Raw genomic sequence first — 17,224 nt, 5'->3', positions numbered from 1 at the left:
ATAGCATCGTACATACCTGCCTTTAACACAGAGGGTAGGTTCGGGATGTGCTGTTGGGAGTCAGAGCCCTCACAGGCTGTTTTCACACTAAGCAGCACAGGCTTGAAACCAGGCACAGGATATGCCCTTTCCATAGGGTATATCCACCCTGCAATGCCCAGAGCGAGGACTGCTGTTCAGACTCATCACTAATATTATAAAGTCCCTTTGCAGGGAGCTCAGAGCTGGGTAAGATGTCTAACAGAGGGCATTTACAGACAGCAGCAAGGAAAATGAGACAAACCTGATGGATCTTGAAAAAGCAAATGTATATTATAGCTGTTAACTTGATGATTCTCAGTAATGAGTCTCCTGTGTTCTAATCCTAGGGTAAAAACTGATGGGCATTGAGATGTCAGCTGGTGGAGTGACTCTATGGAGGAAGTTAGGGAACAGTAAACCAGAAAGGGCCTTTCATAAGGATAAATGCTATCAAATCACAAACCAAATGAAATTACAGGACAAAGAAAATTTTACCAAAATACCCCCAGAACCTTCAGACAGATTTACATTCAGCCTAGGCTTCAAAACCTGGATGTGGCTCCCTGCTTTCCAATAGGAATTCCTCTGGTTTCCCTCTTTAGAAACCAATCCCACCCCTTTTAAGACAGCTTAAGGGAAAGTAAATGATTAAATTATACAAAACAAGTCCTTTGAAATTCTTGGATGATGCTCCAAAGGCAAAACAGAGACCTTTTATAAGCAGAGTGACCCCCAGCTGGCACAGCAGCTCCTTCTGCTGACTAGAAGAGGCCATTGAGCATTTGCCCATGTGGTGAAAGGCTAAGGAATGAAAAACAAATACACCAAAGCTGTAGGGAACTGGGAAGAAAAAAGTCATTCCCTTTTCATTTCAGTTGCTATAGTGATAAGGTTCTGGTTTAGGGTTTGTTGAGGGTGTGGAAAAGAGACCGTTCAAGTAAACTGTAGGTAAGATTTCAGCATGTTCAATGTGTCTAATGAGTCAGGTACAGCTAAGAGTTTCTTCTGGACCCAAGGGGCAGCAGTGCATAGCATTTGGTCCACCACCATTAAATAAACAGAATGATTAAAAATAGTTTAAATAACATTTTGATTAGTCCCACTGGATGGTCTGGAGAGTCCCCTTGGATTTATAATTCCTGAATGCTTTAAAGAAGAAAACATATGCACCCATTTGGCACTGGAGCTCCCAGGCTTTGGGGCTTGGTTTGATCTTTCTCTCCCTGAGTGTTCTCGGCAAAACTTTGCTTTAAGCAGCGTATGGAGATATCTCGGCGTCTCTTCGTTTGCCTTTGAGCACTGCCAGCAGAGCTGGCTGCAGAAAGCACAGTGCCGCTACTAGACTGATTCTTGTGCTTGGTGAAAAGGACTGGCAATGCCACACACACTGAATGGAGCCACTACAAAATGTTACAGTATTTATTTAGTCTTAAATTGCAGGCAGATGTAACGTTTAATCAAAGTTGTCTTTTGTAATTGCTTCCTTTCGCTGCACTAATGTAAAATAGCGATTGAACATGAGGACATCTGCCTATCCACACAACAGAGCTATGACTTGTTCACGTCATAGCTGAATGCTCACCCAAGGTTCAGCTCCAGACACCAGATGACCATCAGTGGTGTGTGACCACACTGGCCAGGCACTTGGAGCCTTTAGTTTTGGGCTTACAATCAGCATTTTCCCCACTCTCTAGTTTAAGCCCAAATCCACTGAAATTGGCAACAACATTGTTGCTGGCTAGTCAAGTTGCCAGATTAAATCCCAAAGGTTGGATTCCAAGGGTGCTACTGGTCCTTTCCCCAAGGTGGAAATCAGTGTGCCTTGTTCAGTGAGTTTTGCAGGAAGCGTGGGTGTAGTGGGAAGCATGTGTGTGTTACAGAACAGAGAGCTCAGTCACCACGTGGGCAATTCACCAGCTCAACCGCACGTGAGGAGGTGACTCCTGGCAGGCTGGCTAGCAAAGAAAGACACAGAGGCAGGCATGCAGCCATGTCAGCGCTAGCACAGCCATCTTAGAGCTTTACCTCATTGGCACACAGGGGTGCAGTCTTGGGACGGACAGAGGGAAGAAGAGCTGTATTTCTGTGGGAATAATGCTGCTTTTATCTTTCACATAGGATCAGAGCCAATTCGTAGCAGAACAGGAAAAAGTGGAACTTCCACACCCACTACTCCTGGTTCCACTGCCATCACTCCAGGGACACCACCAAGCTACGCCTCCCGTACCCCAGGCACTCCAGGGACACCAAGCTACTCCAGAACCCCACACACTCCTGGGACACCCAAATCTGCCATACTGGTACCTACTGAGAAAAAAGTTGCCATAATTCGCACTCCTCCCAAATCTCCAGCCACTCCAAAGCAGCTACGAGTTATTAATCAGCCTCTACCTGACCTTAAGAATGTCAGGTCCAAAATTGGATCAACAGATAACATCAAATACCAGCCTAAAGGGGGGCAGGTAAGGATTCCACTCTTTATGTTCACCTGTATGTGATTTAGTTGTATGTGTGCACCTTTGGGATAGGTGTGGGAGCAGAGCCATTTTGGGTTGCCTTGCAATTGCTTCTTCTGTTGTCCATATACATTGGTTGTTTAAATGATGTTAAATGTCAGGGGCCAGGAAAGTCTTCAGGAAATGATTTTGTCACATGAAAACTAGCAGTATCTCACTGAGATCAGCCTAATAATTTCCAAGCAAGCATTTGCACTCCATGCCATAAATATACTTCACCCTGAGTCTTGCCAACTGCTGCTTAGTTAGGCTTCATCAATACCAGCAAGTGAAAGAGGTTTGTTTTAATTCAAGCAAGTTCAAATTCAACCTAGATAGATATTAGCAAGATATACAGCACTATGACCTTTTCCTGCGTCACATTACGTGACACATGCATTGTGTTGGGTGACATTAATGAGGGTTGCCGTCTCCAACTGGGTAAATCTACCCCAAGTTAAAGATGATGGGAGGGGACAGATATTAGACTTAACTTTTGCTTGCTGCAGGGTTTGCATAAGCAGGAACAGGACTTAAATTGTACAAACTGGAGAATGTATATAATTTTTTTAAAAAGATGAATATATAAAAACACCAGATCATCTCGCTGTCTGATAGAACAAGAATTCAAGGACATGTTGATGCAATTAACAGCTGAGAAAAAGAGTTTCACATCTTGCAGAGCTATGCAGTAAGGCACATTGTCACGGGGACTGTGTTCAGCTGAAGACGTGTGTGTAGGGTAGCAAAATCCCCTTACTACAGACAGAACTTCCCAAACTTTGCAAGGTACAGCGAACAGGTAGGCTTTTAAGATAAGCAGAAGCTTTTGGAGACTGAGGAAAGATAAGATAGGAAGTACGAGAAATCTTCCTGAGGTAGGGTGTTTATACCTTCCTCTGAAGAATGTGGGCTCGATGCCCTACCAAGCAGGGCTATGACCAGAGCTGGAATAGTCTTCTCTCATTTTTGGGCAATACAGAAACATTTGTGCAGATGGCATTAAAACCCAAAATTATGTTCAAGCAATTTGCTTGTCTTTCTAGCTGAAAGGATAAAGAAATATATTCTGTTAATGTTTAAAGAATTATAAAACCGTTTATAACCTTAAAGAAATCCAATTTTATTTAGAAACAAAGAGGCTGAATGAGGAAAACAATATAGTTTACCAACATTTATGCCAAAAATATTCACAACTCAGTTTTGTGGGTATAAAAAACTATGGTTTGGAGTGTGGGGTTTTTTTTTTGTTGTTGTTGGGGGTGTGTGGTTTTGTGTTTGGTTTTGGGGTGTTTTTTTAAAAGTACCTGTGTGTATTTCATATTGATTCTGGACACAACCGTATGACAAAAACACCCAGTGCCTCCAGCTCCCTTTTACATCCCTGAGATTGCTGAGTTACAGCAGTGGCAGTGCAAGTGTTTTGTGGGAAGGTTCACTTCTCAGCTACCTCCAGGGACGGGACACCAGGGTGAATGACATGCTCCCATTCAGCTTTCCTGAAAACAAGACGTTCCAGAAAGCTGGGTTGCACTGTGTTTCCAGATCAGATACTTATATAAGAGTTTTGGAATACACAGTGGAACATACAGAACAGTGAGGTTTGCCTAAAACTGTCTCAGAAAAAAATAATAAGTTGGATCAAAACTTAGCATTGCAACCCTATGGCTACTGCAGGTCTTCCAGAGGAAAAAAAATGCTAGATTCATATATTAAACAGTAAGGTCTCTCTTAGGTATTGATCCTGTTTTCATGGTAAATTAACACATTCAGTGCTTTCTGGGATTTGGACAGCAGCCAGTTACTCAGATAAAGTCAAGATAAAGCCTCAGCGAAGGCTCCTCTGCCTTTATTTTGACAAGTGTTTATGTAATTATTTTGTATGGCAGTTGAACTCCCATTTGACATATTGCATAGCAGATGGTCAGGGTGTGATGGGGCTCCACGAGGCTTGGAACACAAGCTCAGACTGCATCTGGATTAGCATTCCTCATAACAAGCCCAGCTGCTGGACATGGGGCTTGAAACCAGCCCCATGTTAGCCTATCCTCCTCCTCCCTGCTACTCTTTGCCGGCTCTAACAACCCTGGGGCTCAGGGGGCCACAGGAAATTGCAGTTCTTTGTGAACACAGCTACATTTCCTTAGCAGTTCTATGGAGTTGCAGGGTCTTTGCTGGGCAGTGAAGAATGGCACAGCAGTTGGCGTTTCACTCTTTTGGAAATCACAGGGGAAATCTGCTGTGTGGACATGATGTCCCTGAAGCTAGAGCTTTTTTTTAATTTTAATTCCCAGCAGTATGTGGCCACTCAGCTGTGGGTTGGGCAAAGAGACTCACAGAATTTCTCTTTTATGTCTCCTTTATGCCATAGTTGCTCAGTCTAGACAAGAGGTTTTAGGATTATTTCTTTTCCAATTTCTGCAGTTGAATTTTATAGGGTCTGTGAAAGCGAAAGCTAATTTCATTTCCTTGTGTCTGCTCACTTCTTTAATGTCTGGTGGCAAACACTCACTTGCTGAAAGGAGCAGTTACCTACTATCCACTTTTAATGATGATCCATGAAACAAACAGAAAGCTGCTTGGGTTTTATAACCTGAATTGGAAGTGCTGATAGCAATAACTGCAGGAAAAACAAGCAGGCAAAATGCCAGCATGTATCTGGGCAAGTTAAGCACATAAGCATGACACGCAGATCACTAAAGGAATACAGATATGCAGCCCAAAAGTGTCATCTGGAGACAGACTATCCTTTTAGCAGAGGCATATCTGAACCTACCACAAAGCCTTTTCTTAGCTTACAGCAGTCCTGGAGAAAGCAGCCGTACTCTGAAACTGCCAGGGGCTGAGGTATAGAAATGGAGAAGCAGGGGATGTCTGAATCCTAGATTAATCAAGAAATAAAGTGCTTCAGCCTTGAATTTCATCAAAACCTTACCAGACAGTGGACTGATATTACTCGCCAGGCACAGAAACAAAGAAAAGGAGAGAAATCACCACCTGACAGGGTCCGGGGGCGGGGGCGGGGGGGGTTTGCAGCATGCTGAAAAGAACATGCTTCTGGGGAAAGAAGCCAGCTAACTTTGCTCCGTGTTAAGCTCCTACTAGGAATAGGTGGCTTGAGATGTGTTTAATTGGTATTCTGCAGTCAGGAGAAACGAGGGCTTCTCTGCTCCACGATGCAGCCAGTAGGTGGTTGTCTGGTTTTCTCTTTATAGTAGAGTATGGTGAAATGTATCATTCTTGGCAAAGCTCAGAGGCGAGTCGCTCATGGGTATGTCTGCTGGGCTACAGATGGATTTTCGCACCGCATCAGCTGTGGGGGAAATGCTGTGCTTTCAAAAGTAACCTATTTGCATCTGTTACTTCTCAGACAGCCCAAGGGAAGCATGGGGGAACTGGAGAGAAGGGGTTGAAAATCTCTTTCAGATGCCAAGAATGTGGGTTTTTTCGTTTCTGTTTGGATTTTTTTTTCTTGAAATTCTGCCCATGGATGTGGTTTGTACCACACCAGAGTACAAAAGTGCACCAATTAAATCTAGTCACTACTGACCAGGCAGAGTATTCACGAAGCATCATTAGGCCAGCAACCAAGGTTAAAAACAACCTGGATTTCTTTTAATTTAATTGTAAAATGTGTACATCAAAGTTCAGCCATGGGCAAGAATTTCAGTGGATTTGAACCAAGCAGCTTCACCGTAGGGAATGGAGCTGTTTAGACTAGAATGGCATGCATAAATTTTAGAATATCTAAACTATAGTTACTGCTGCTATATACTAACAGCCAGGCACCTTGGAAGATGTTAGATGACGCATAAAATAAGGAAATACCTGAGGTATGTTGAAGAATGAAGTGTTCTTTGAGGACTTTCACAAAGATTAAGGAAGAACTTCATCATCTTCCCTAAACTGTAGAAAAGTGCGATTAGTCATGAGTTAGAAAGTCTGCATAAATCGATGACACCAATGTTCAGTAGAACCTGTCCAGAAACCTCAAAAATACTGGCAAGAGGAATAGGCATCTGCATTAGTTAATAAAATAGGCTGGCATGGAGAAGGATAAGGCATCTCAGAGCTGGGAGGAGGAGGAGCTTGGATGGATATCTGTTGTCTTTGCACAGTGTTTTGTTAGCTTCAAAACCAGTTTGGATGGCAGGAGAGATTGCCCCACACAACGCACCACCACACACCCCCCTTCTCCCCATCATCACAGCTTAGACCCAGTCTGCAGAGAACAATAGGCTGCTGAGGTGTTCCCTGCATCAGATACCACATGCCAGGTTGCAAAGTTGGTGCAGGGACAGGCAGGTCTGGTGGCACAAGAGCTGAGCAGCACCTGAGAGAAGTGCATGTCAAAAAGAGTGTCCAGCAAGTTCCCCTAGAGACAGCATCTTATGATTCCACTTCATCCTGGTTTACACGTCTTTGCACCGCATTAGGAACACTGACAATGGCCCAAAAATTGATCTGTAGATCTAGATTACATGCTCTTGGGGCACAGGCTGATGAAGAGTGTCCTAAAAGGTAGTGGAGACCATAGACCTAACAAAACATGCAATCTGAGCTGTTGCAGGGTCCTGTTCCGTCTCCCATCTACCCCTGGCACATCATGCAGGTTTTTGCCAATCCGTTGTGATCTGCAGCGTGAATGAGCCAAAACCACTGGCCCAAGTTAGGAGAATGTCTCTGCTCAGGACAGTGATGGACACAAATGAGCTTACAAGGTTCAAGGTTTGTTGCTTTCCCCAGCCAGAGCCGCAGGAGGCAGCTGTACAGAGAGATGTGGACTGACATGGTAAGGTGTCTGCTGTTAAAGTGCTTAGCTAATGAGAGACTGGAAGGCAATTGTTTCCACACTGTTAGCTGCATTCATTGACTAAGTTTGTGTGTTTAACCAGTCAGCAGTTCATAACTGTAAAATAAATTAATCTCTGTCAGTCTGCTTTTGTTTCCTTTATATGTTCCCAGTGTTGTGGATTTGCGAGAGGTTTGAAGGGATTTGTCCTGGCCTGAAAATTAGAAACTAATTCATACCTTGCTAATTGCAGCTCTACCAATGCAGAGAGAACTTTGGAGTTTCAGGCACACCTTCAGAACTCTCTCGCAGCTCAAACCCGTAATTTTTAAGTTTTTGAAACTTGGAATTTTGGCAGGTCATTGCAGATTGTACAGAAATAACATCTTTACAGCTCCTGTGTTCAGACTGCACTCCTTTAATGGAAGGCTTGCTCAAGTACAGTCTGTACAGTTAAGTTTTGAATTATTGTGGATAAAAAGCATGATCCTTCATCCTGCCTGGTATTTTAGAAAATGAAGCAATCATTGCAAAGATCTAGCAAATTTCACAAAGTTCCTTTGAGGAATGGGGTTTGGTTGGTGGAAATGAGCAGGGAATTGAGACTAGCTGTCCAGATCTGACATTCACTTTCTATGTTGTTGGGACATCACTGCTGTGCTTCAACCAGCTGTAACTGCACCATGCTCACCCAGGGCAAACTGTGAACCACCCCTGGGAGCTGCCTGAGGGGCTCTGACCAGTAACAAAATTGGCACTTGGCAGCAGTGCACCAATTTCTACCAGCTGGATGGGGTGTGTTGGATCTGTCCAGCTAGAATTGAAGGTAGCACTTTCTGGAGGGTTCGGTGTCAACCAACTACAGCGTCAGCTTAAGCAAGCAATTCCAACTCTGAGCTGGCTAATGGTAGAGGAGACAAATACCACCCGTGACATCTCATGCATTGTTGGTCCCTTGTTAATAGCAAGGGGAGAAGCTGTATTTTTTCCTAAAGTAGATTGAGATTACCTATTGCTTTAAAGTCTGAGTCATCCCAGTGGCAAGTTCAGCAGAGGAGGCATTTTCAGCTGAGCGATAACGAGTGTAGATTTTGGCAATAAAATGGAGATGGCTGTTCTTTTGGGAAAAATGTTCAGGCAATACATAATCTGGATCACAGCTGTTTAGTCATATAATTGTGTTCTGTCTTGCATGGAAGGGTGAGAAAAAGAGTTTATTTTGCTCAATGGGAAAGGGCAGGAAAGGCTTAAAACCCTTAATTTTAATCTTGGAAGCTTGGATTTGAACAATAAAAAGAGATGCTAAAGGAGATATCTACCAAGATCTGGGAAAGCCAGCTTGCATTAAGAGATAAACAGAAGATATCTATGTTGAATAGCTTAATGTATTATGCTGGAGTAACAAAAATGCCAATGTATTGTATATATGTATACTCCAAATGCAAATGGAGTAACTCAAAGCTCATCGATTCTTAAAGATACAGACCCTGATTTGAAAACTGTTACCTGAAGCTCAGTACTTGATATTTCAAGGTATTAGTACTCTTACCATGAGTAGGGATGGTTGTGACTCTTTGGCAGGGAAAGCGGTCATTTTGCTTTATATTTCCCAGCACAAGTATGCAAAAGCTCTTAAAGTTTTTCTGTAGGCCTTTCTCCCACTATTGATAGGGACATGCCTGGTTCAGTGTGGCCACCTTATTAATTAGATGAATACAGCAATTTGCAAATAGGTAGAAAGAAGTTCACATTGTCCATGCGAGGATTGAAGACGTGGCTGACTGCAAGCCATCTATTCTATTTTACTGATACTTCCCACTGAAAGTACCTAATTTCAGTTGTTTGTGACTGTTTCATACTTCAGCTGTTCAGTGTCTGCCTCAGTACAGTGTTTGTGGTAGAGCTTCTCAGAGGCCATAATTGCAAGGCAGGGAGAACATAAATCACCAGCTTCTGGGAAAATATATTCAGAGCCTGTAATTTCATCAGTATCACGGCTTTTGTTCTTCGAGCATCTTTGTTTTGGTGTGTACCAGTGCACTGAGCCACAGGAAGGAATCTGTTTATGGATTCTCTGCCCAGATGCTGATAAGTTAGGGGCTTTCCCTCTTGGGAAAGGCAGCTGAACTGAATAATTCTTGGCAGCAATGGAATGTTATTCTTTTGTAAGCAGTCACTGAAGTTGACTTTAGCAGAGAGGCACAACTGAGCTAAATTCTCTCTTGCATTTCTCTGCCTTCTGTTCAGAGTTTCTACAAAATTGTCCTCATCTTGAACCCAGTGGTGCAGTACTGAGAGAGAAGGGCCTGCTGGGCTAGAGACCATTGCATATAGAGACTTAGATATCCAAACTCACTTCTGTGAACAGCCATAGGGCAGCATACATCTAACTGGAAGAGTCACAGGTATTGCTAGCCTGTTTCTTCTCCTCAAGTCATCCATCTTAAGCCAGAAATATCCCCTCTGGTCTAGTGTAAATGTTGTCCTTGGACCACAACCCCTTCCTGTTTAGATTGCCAGTTGGGCCATTATATGTAGAAAGGGAGTTAGTTTAGCTTGCTGAGTGCAGGTCAATATATGCCTCATCTAAATGAATTCTGAGAAAAATATCTTCAGCACTTGGTTTCCTAGCAGGCTACCTGCATCTCCCACTACATTGACAGATAGCATTCAAACAGCACAGGAGGCATTGGAGAATAGCGTGTGATTCCTACTGAGGACAACCTAGAAGCAGTGTGAGTCAGTGAGGTTATGCTGTGTACACCTCAGCACACAGTCTGCAGCAATTCTGAGGAGTAATCAGCAGAGAGACTGGGGGTAAGGTCTGTCAGAATGTCAGGGCTTCAGATAGAAGTCAGCTTTTCCTTGGGCGATGTGTTTTTGTGGCATGAACCCAGCATTGCCTGTATGGCTTAATTTTTCCACTGTGCCTTAACTTCATGTGGATATAACAAATGCTGAGGAAGCTCAGCTTGGTCCTGATCAAAATACTAACTTCCAGGCCAGGGTCTACCCAGCATACCTGGGCAAACCAGCATCGAATCAGAAGAGAATGTTTCCATTTGAGACCTCTAGGTCAGCACAAGGGTTGTGAGAGCACCTGTCGGGACATCATCTTGCTGTGATGTTAGTGAGTGTGAATAGAAAGCAATCCTCTTCCTGCCACAGACTAAAATGTTCCATTTCCTGAATGAGAGCATAAGCAAGCTTGATCTTTCATTTAATGTGCGGCACAACTGAAGTACATGTATGTAGAACCCTACCGCACCTCCACCCCCAAGCAAGATGTACATACACACTAAGGAACACCGAGACCTTCCTGGAGAGTTGTGGTGTTCATGGTGTCTATCGCAGGCAGCAGCAGCAGCAGCATCTAATTCTTTTCATCAAATGCCATCATAAAAGTTTACAGTTTTCTTGTCACAGCTTTGTTTCCTTGGGAGGCAGTTCCAGGGCCTCCCTGCTCTGATAGTTATAAATTTCCCTCTAGATTCCAGCGTCAAATAATTCACAGTCAGTTTAGATTCTTTGTTTGCAAGCCAAAGTTTGTCTTTAGCTTAAATAGTTCCTGTCCTCCTCTGGTACTCTCCCTCTCATGTTTACAGTCTGATTGCTCAAAGGAAACAAAGCTCGCGCAGTCACACTGTCTGGCTGGCAGTCTCAGCCTTCCTCAAATCGTTTGTAACTTCTTGGCCCATTTCAACCAGTGCTGGCAAGGGAGCAGTGGTTAGAAACACAGGCAGTCCCTCCAAGCTGGGTGTAGTTGTTGCTGAGGTACAAAACAGAGACTCGGTGTAACGCTGTCCTAGGGGTAAAGGCGGTGATAACTCATCCCTTCTTCACGATCACAGCCGACAAACAGCTGACGGTGTATTGGCTCCTGTTTGTACAGTCTAGCAGACCTGGGAGGAACCTTGGGAGGTAATTGCTGGCAAGAGGGGATAGGACTTCACAAAGAATATAGGATGAAGGGATTAAGCAGTTTAAAGCTTAATCTATAGGTAACAAGGCTCTGATAGTTTGTGGAACAATTAGATATGCAGAGTGGTCATGATTTAAATATGTGCAGGGATACTGATATATTCCAGGAAAGGGAGATAGATCATCGGGAAAATCCCAGATCAGTGCAGTTCCTCCCTGCCTGTGCTAGATGACCAGCACAACACATCCACATCACTCAGCTCACTTCTGCCCTCAGCATAGGACATAAGTGATACATAGGTCTCCTGCTGGCCCCTCTACATGGGGGCACATTTCACCCAGTGAGACAGAGAGGATAATTGAGATGATTGGTCCTTCACTTATCTGCTAGCCAGGTCCATGGGCCATGAGACTCATAAACTGTCAGACTTCCGGGTGCAAATCAACCCTCAGGCACTTGATCAAAGGCACCCTCTCAACTTATCACCCTGTTTTGCCTCCATTTTAAGCTACAGGCCCCCAGTCCACAGTGCTGAGGTCTTGTCATGACCCCTAAGTCAGCATTTTCAGAGCAAATACATCCCTGTGGTCATTGCTAAGAGGTGCTGCTGATCCACTGCTGAGAGAGATGTGCTCAGAAAGTGCTAGGAAGGCTTTCTGGTTTGCCCAGTTGTGCCTGGCCTGAAGCTCCCTGAAAGCCAGATCTGACTGCACATCTGACGTGTGTTTCTGTAACTGATGTGACACCTATCTTGTGTAGTACTGGGGTACATTTTTAAACAAATAGTATATTGAGAAAGCAAGAACATAGAACTCCAAAGGCATTTGCTTTCATGTTTCAGTAATATTGGCTTACTTGGACAGATTAAGCAGATAGGAGGAAGACAGAAATCAGACTGCCTGCCAAAGATGCCCTTCTGAAGGTGAACTACTAGTTGTGGATTTTTCTGGAGCTGCTGTCACCCTTATTGCTGAGGATGCCATCACCACAGATCTTTACCAATTAAAATGAGAGAATGCTTAACATCCTAATAGTTTGACTGAAGTAGTGGTTATATGTAATGAGGGGTGACCTGTGAAACAGCTTGCTGTGAAGAAATTATTCACATTAGCTGCAAAGTGTGGCCCTCTGAACACGTCTTCTTGGGAATTTACTGGGCTTAAGTTAAGAGTGCACTCCTGGTGCTCAAGTGCCAGAGGATTCAATTCATTATCTAGATGTACTGATATCCCCGCTGCAGGAGTCAAAAGCTGCAGTGTCTAGTATCCCTGTAAGGGGGAAAATAGGCTTTTCCTAGTTTGGAAAGGTGAGGCATGGAAGGACTGATTTGTCTTAGATTTATCAGGGAGCCTGGGGCAGTCTGAGGACTGCACAGGGTTGTTCTCCCACTGACCACTTCAGCTGGTTTGCAGCTGCTTTGTGTTCTGGAGTGGTAAGAAGTAACAATAAGGTACCCCGGTGTATCTGTCCCCCTCTCTTTTTCTCAGTATCAGATAGTCACTGTAGGCTTCCCCACATCAGCAGCGAACAGGACTGTGCTAAGTAATGTGCCAGTGAAGGCTCTATGAGTGCCTTCTAGCAAAATGAATGCCCCAAACTCCATGGCTTTCTGTAAGCCTATACTGTATATTACTAACATGGAGATAAATAAAATCCAACATAAAACTTTAAAAGACTTCATATTTAAACCAGGGAAAGAATATGCTGCATAAGTGGCACTCTTTGAGTAAGTAGAAGTTCTTGGTGCAAAGGCAGCAGGTGCAGCCTTGACCAGAAGTGCCTCCTCACACACCTGAAAAGCCTACAAACACAATCCCCTTTCTGGGAAAGAAGTCTGGCAGTGGTGTCACTCAGCTGCGTGCCCTGCACCCAGTTGTCACTGCCTACTGGTAACTGCCATCCAGCAGCACATCATTCCCTGGGAGGACAATCACTGGTGGCAGCTGAGCTCTGCCAGGTGGAGGAATTCCTTTGATGTGGGGATCAGGCACAGGACAGCCTGGCCTGCCCTTTGTAGAGTTCACCTCCAAGCACCGTATTATGCCTGAAGTGCAGCTGTGGCTAAAGTAGCACAGAAAAAATGTGGGCTCTGGGCATCTGTGAGGGAGGTTGGCACATCAAGGGAAAGGCGAGTACTTGATTCTGCTGGAAACAAAGAGTACAGATGAGAAGCACAGTGCTTCTGTTGTCGTGACAACTTTATGGCCAGCACCAGAAATCAAAACACAGGGATCGCAGCTGTAGGTTTCCACGTGGTGTAGTTTTCTGCATTGCCTTTTACTAAAATACTGTAAAGAGAGAGCAGTAGAAAGCTCTGACTTCAATTTAATTTTGTCAGTCCCCTTTCACAAAACACTCTGAGATCTATTGTGCGCTGTTACAGCTGGATGGCAGGGGGGACAAAATTCCTCATAATTTCAACCCGTGCCTGAGCTGGATGGATCTGGGATTTCTGTATCCAAGACAGGAGCGTTGAGCTGTGGGAAGGGGGCGGGGGGATACGTCTTATCCTTGTGGACCGCTCAGCAGAAACACTGACCATCACTCTGGGACATGCTGTCCGAGAACTGTGTCCAGTCCAGGCAAGCAAGGAGTCCTTTGACCTTTCCAGGGAAAAGCCAGCTCCAGTATACCTCCACTATAAAAACTTTCCCTTATGTATTTCGTCACCACTTGGTGAGCTAGAAAAACGAGCAGCACAGTACATTCACATATGCTGTGTTAACATACTAAGTGTAGAGATTGGTGTGGTTTGTCACGTCAATATGATAAGTGTCAGAAGAAGGAGTCACAGCAAGAGGCAAAATTACCCTGGCTCCCCTTGTTCTGCAGCCCAATGGAGTGTGTGTGTACAGTATGTAGTAAGCTACCTCCGATTCCTTTTAGGTTAGGATTTTAAACAAGAAGATCGATTTTAGCGATATTCAGTCCCGGTGTGGTTCCAGAGATAACATCAAACACTCTGCAGGGGGAGGAAATGTAAGTAGTACAGACACCCTGTGAACAGGCATCTCCACTGTGGTGACCCACCTTGCACAGCCAGCCCCCCTCTGTCTCCCTTCCTCTGAGCACTACTTTCCTTCTTGCTGCTGTTTCACGTGTGAGTCTGGTCTGGTAGTGGTGTGAGCCCTGTGTATGCCATGATGGCCTCCTGATCCACAGAGCACAACAGGTTTCCAGAATTCAGACAGGAAATGAGAAAAGAAGGGTCATCTCTAAATGCCCAAGGGTGCTGACAGGAAAAATCCAGTGTGAGCCAAAATGGTTCAACACCTTTTATGGGAGTTGCCCAAGAAAGTAATTTTCAGAAAGAGATTCTGTCTCACAGCGAGACTCCAGCCTCACAGCTGGGCATCTTCTAGTGCGTCAGTCCTTCCTCAGCTAACCTGAGAGGAGGAAGAAGAAAATAAAACACAAAGAAAGCTCAGAGAGAGAGATAGAGGGTGTGATCAGCCAGCGTGCTGAGTGCTAATGCTAATGGCACAGCATTCTTCCAGTATAACGAACTGAGATTGCTCAGGGTTTGACCAAGCACATGTAGTTCTAGCAATTGTGCTGGAATAGCTTTAGGGCAGCTCTGATCCCCTGATTGAAGTGATTTCCCCTCAGATGGAAGAGCTTATGGTGTGAGCACACATGATCCAAACAGGTTCAGTACGGCTACCAGTGCTAGCTTAAGTCATTGCTGGTGATGTGAGCAAGCCAGCAGCATTGCAGTCATCCCAGAACTCTTGTCTGGCCTGGAGGGGCTGCAGTTTCTTAAGACCTGCTAGCACAGTCACTGTGATTGTGGGCCACATCTGTGAGCTAGTTGGGAGAGCTGCAGGGCAGGAGTGTCTCTCTGCGGCTGTTCCCAAGCTGTGTTTGGCACAGCCATGGCAAGGAGGAGGAGGGAGGGTGCCTGCGTTGCTGCCTAGCTGAGCAGAGGGATGCCACTGCTCTGCAGTGAGTGCCACAGAGCCACCTGGCTGAACACCAGCCAGCTCTGGTACAGCTGTAGGAGTCACATTTGTAGACTCATCAGGCTCTCCATAGTGGATTGAGCTGAAATACATACCGTACTTACATGCAGAAAAATAGGAAACAGATGGTGAAGGGTAAAAAAAAAGCCACTGAAATATTTCTAGTTGCCAGGATGCACATTCAAGAGCAGAAGCAAACTGGATGATTCCTGCTGCATGCAGGGCTTTGGAGCATTCTGCCCTGACAGAAGGCTCAGAAACATTTTAGAAAGAACCCACAAGCTGATTTGCTTTGTCCTCCTCGTTTTGCTAATAGTAAAGCTTAACCTAGCTCTGTCGTTTCCCTAGGTGGGAAGGACGCTTGCTGTATTAATCCAGGTGTTTCCTCCCCTTGTGGCATGGTCTGTTTTCTACTAACCATCTCTCCTTTTCCAGTGGTTTGTAGAGGCTTGGGCTCTTCCTCTGCAGGGCTTGGCTTGTTATTTTATCCTTTTCGTTCCTGTAATTTGTGTATGTGTGTGCTTTTGACAGGTACAAATTGTAACCAAGAAGATTGACTTGAGTCATGTGACTTCCAAGTGTGGCTCGCTCAAGAATATCCACCACAAGCCAGGTATTGTAAGAATTTCTGGGATTTGGGTCAAAGCAAAGACCTAATTCTGTTATGTGAAGGAGAAATCATCGACAATACCATTCTCTTTTATAGTTGAAGAGAAAGTAAATACTTTGGTAATAAAAATAATATTCTTAACTCTACATAACTAAAGATCTAAAGACATGAAGGTATGGGTCCGTCTGGTTTAGAGACCCAATTAAAAAACAGTGCAAAAGGATGCTGCAGTGGCATAATGCCAGTTCGGTAAGATACTGAAATGCAGAGTGAAGTTAGCAAAGTACATAAGCACGGGCTTAAATCCCATGAAAATCAGTAGGGCTGCAGCACATGCTTTCAGTCTGAGGATGTGTTGAGGATTTTATATTTTACTAAACATGCAGCATGGTATTCTGAACTTTTCTAAAACCATTAGAACTCAACCAAAAGGGAAGTAATGAGAGTGCACCTGTGTGCGTCAGGTCAGGCTTTCTCCCTAGCCATTCCAATTCTCTTAATCCATATTTCCTTTTCCTGTGTAGGAGGTGGGCGTGTGAAAATTGAGAGCGTGAAACTGGATTTCAAAGAAAAAGCTCAGGCTAAAGTTGGTTCACTGGAAAATGCCCACCATGTACCTGGCGGTGGTAACGTCAAGGTAAGGCAACAGCTGTCGGAGAAAAGGCTACCTACCACTGTGCCCCTGCCCAGTGAAATTCATTAGAGCTGTCAAATCAGCAGTGGCTCTGAATTGAGTAGGAAACATCTGTTCATTCTCCTTCAAGCACACTCAAATGCCACTTGCTCCCTTTGGAATGACCAATCTCACACCCACATCTGAGCTGAGAGCGAATCTTAAAGTGAAACAGCCTGTAGTTTGTCCGCTTAGCTTCCCCACAAGGATAAACCTTGTTTGGGACCGCGGGGCAGCATGGGTATGATGTAGTAAGTTTGTAGTGTGGGTATGGTGGAGGGCTGCTTTGTGAAACAAGAGGAAAACATCTTGAAAGTAAGATCACTTGGCAAACATTTGGAAAAAATGTTTCAGAATGTGTTACATTCTCTAACTTGTGTGAGTTCTTAAAAGTACACACGATCAGACCCAAATGATAATCTATAATGAGGCAATTTGGTGGATATATGATGTATTAAATTCTTTGCTTTTCTGGAGCAGATTGACAGCCAGAAGCTAAACTTCAGAGAGCACGCTAAAGCCCGTGTCGATCACGGGGCTGAGATCATCACGCAGTCACCAGGCAGGTCCAGCGTGGCTTCACCACGCAGACTCAGCAACGTCTCATCCTCTGGAAGCATCAACCTGCTTGAATCGCCCCAGCTTGCTACCCTCGCTGAAGATGTCACGGCAGCCCTCGCAAAGCAGGGCTTATGAATTTGCTCATTTCGCGTTGTATGAAGTAATAATATTTTAGGCATGAGCTCTTG

At 44.5% G+C, this 17,224-nt stretch overlaps 1 protein-coding gene across 1 annotated transcript in view; it reads left to right on the top strand.

Moving 5' to 3' along the window:
* Window positions 1-17,171, top strand: part of MAP2 (microtubule associated protein 2) — a gene marked incomplete at both ends in the record, with an annotated part of 64,981 nt that extends 47,810 nt beyond the window's left edge. Inside the window, 4 exons of the mRNA XM_084264579.1 lie at window positions 2,140-2,483; window positions 15,724-15,805; window positions 16,327-16,439; window positions 16,956-17,171. Coding sequence (XP_084120705.1) covers window positions 2,140-2,483; window positions 15,724-15,805; window positions 16,327-16,439; window positions 16,956-17,171 — 755 coding nt within the window. The remainder of the gene's footprint in view (window positions 1-2,139; window positions 2,484-15,723; window positions 15,806-16,326; window positions 16,440-16,955) is intronic.
* Between the last annotated feature and the right edge of the window lie 53 nt (window positions 17,172-17,224).

The sequence above is a fragment of the Gallinula chloropus genome, assembly GCF_964237585.1.
Source record: "Gallinula chloropus genome assembly, chromosome: 5".
In the NCBI taxonomy this organism is placed as follows: Eukaryota; Metazoa; Chordata; class Aves; order Gruiformes; family Rallidae; genus Gallinula; species Gallinula chloropus.
The sequence above is the reverse complement of the archived record's forward strand: the minus strand, read 5'-3'. Positions and strand labels throughout refer to the sequence as shown.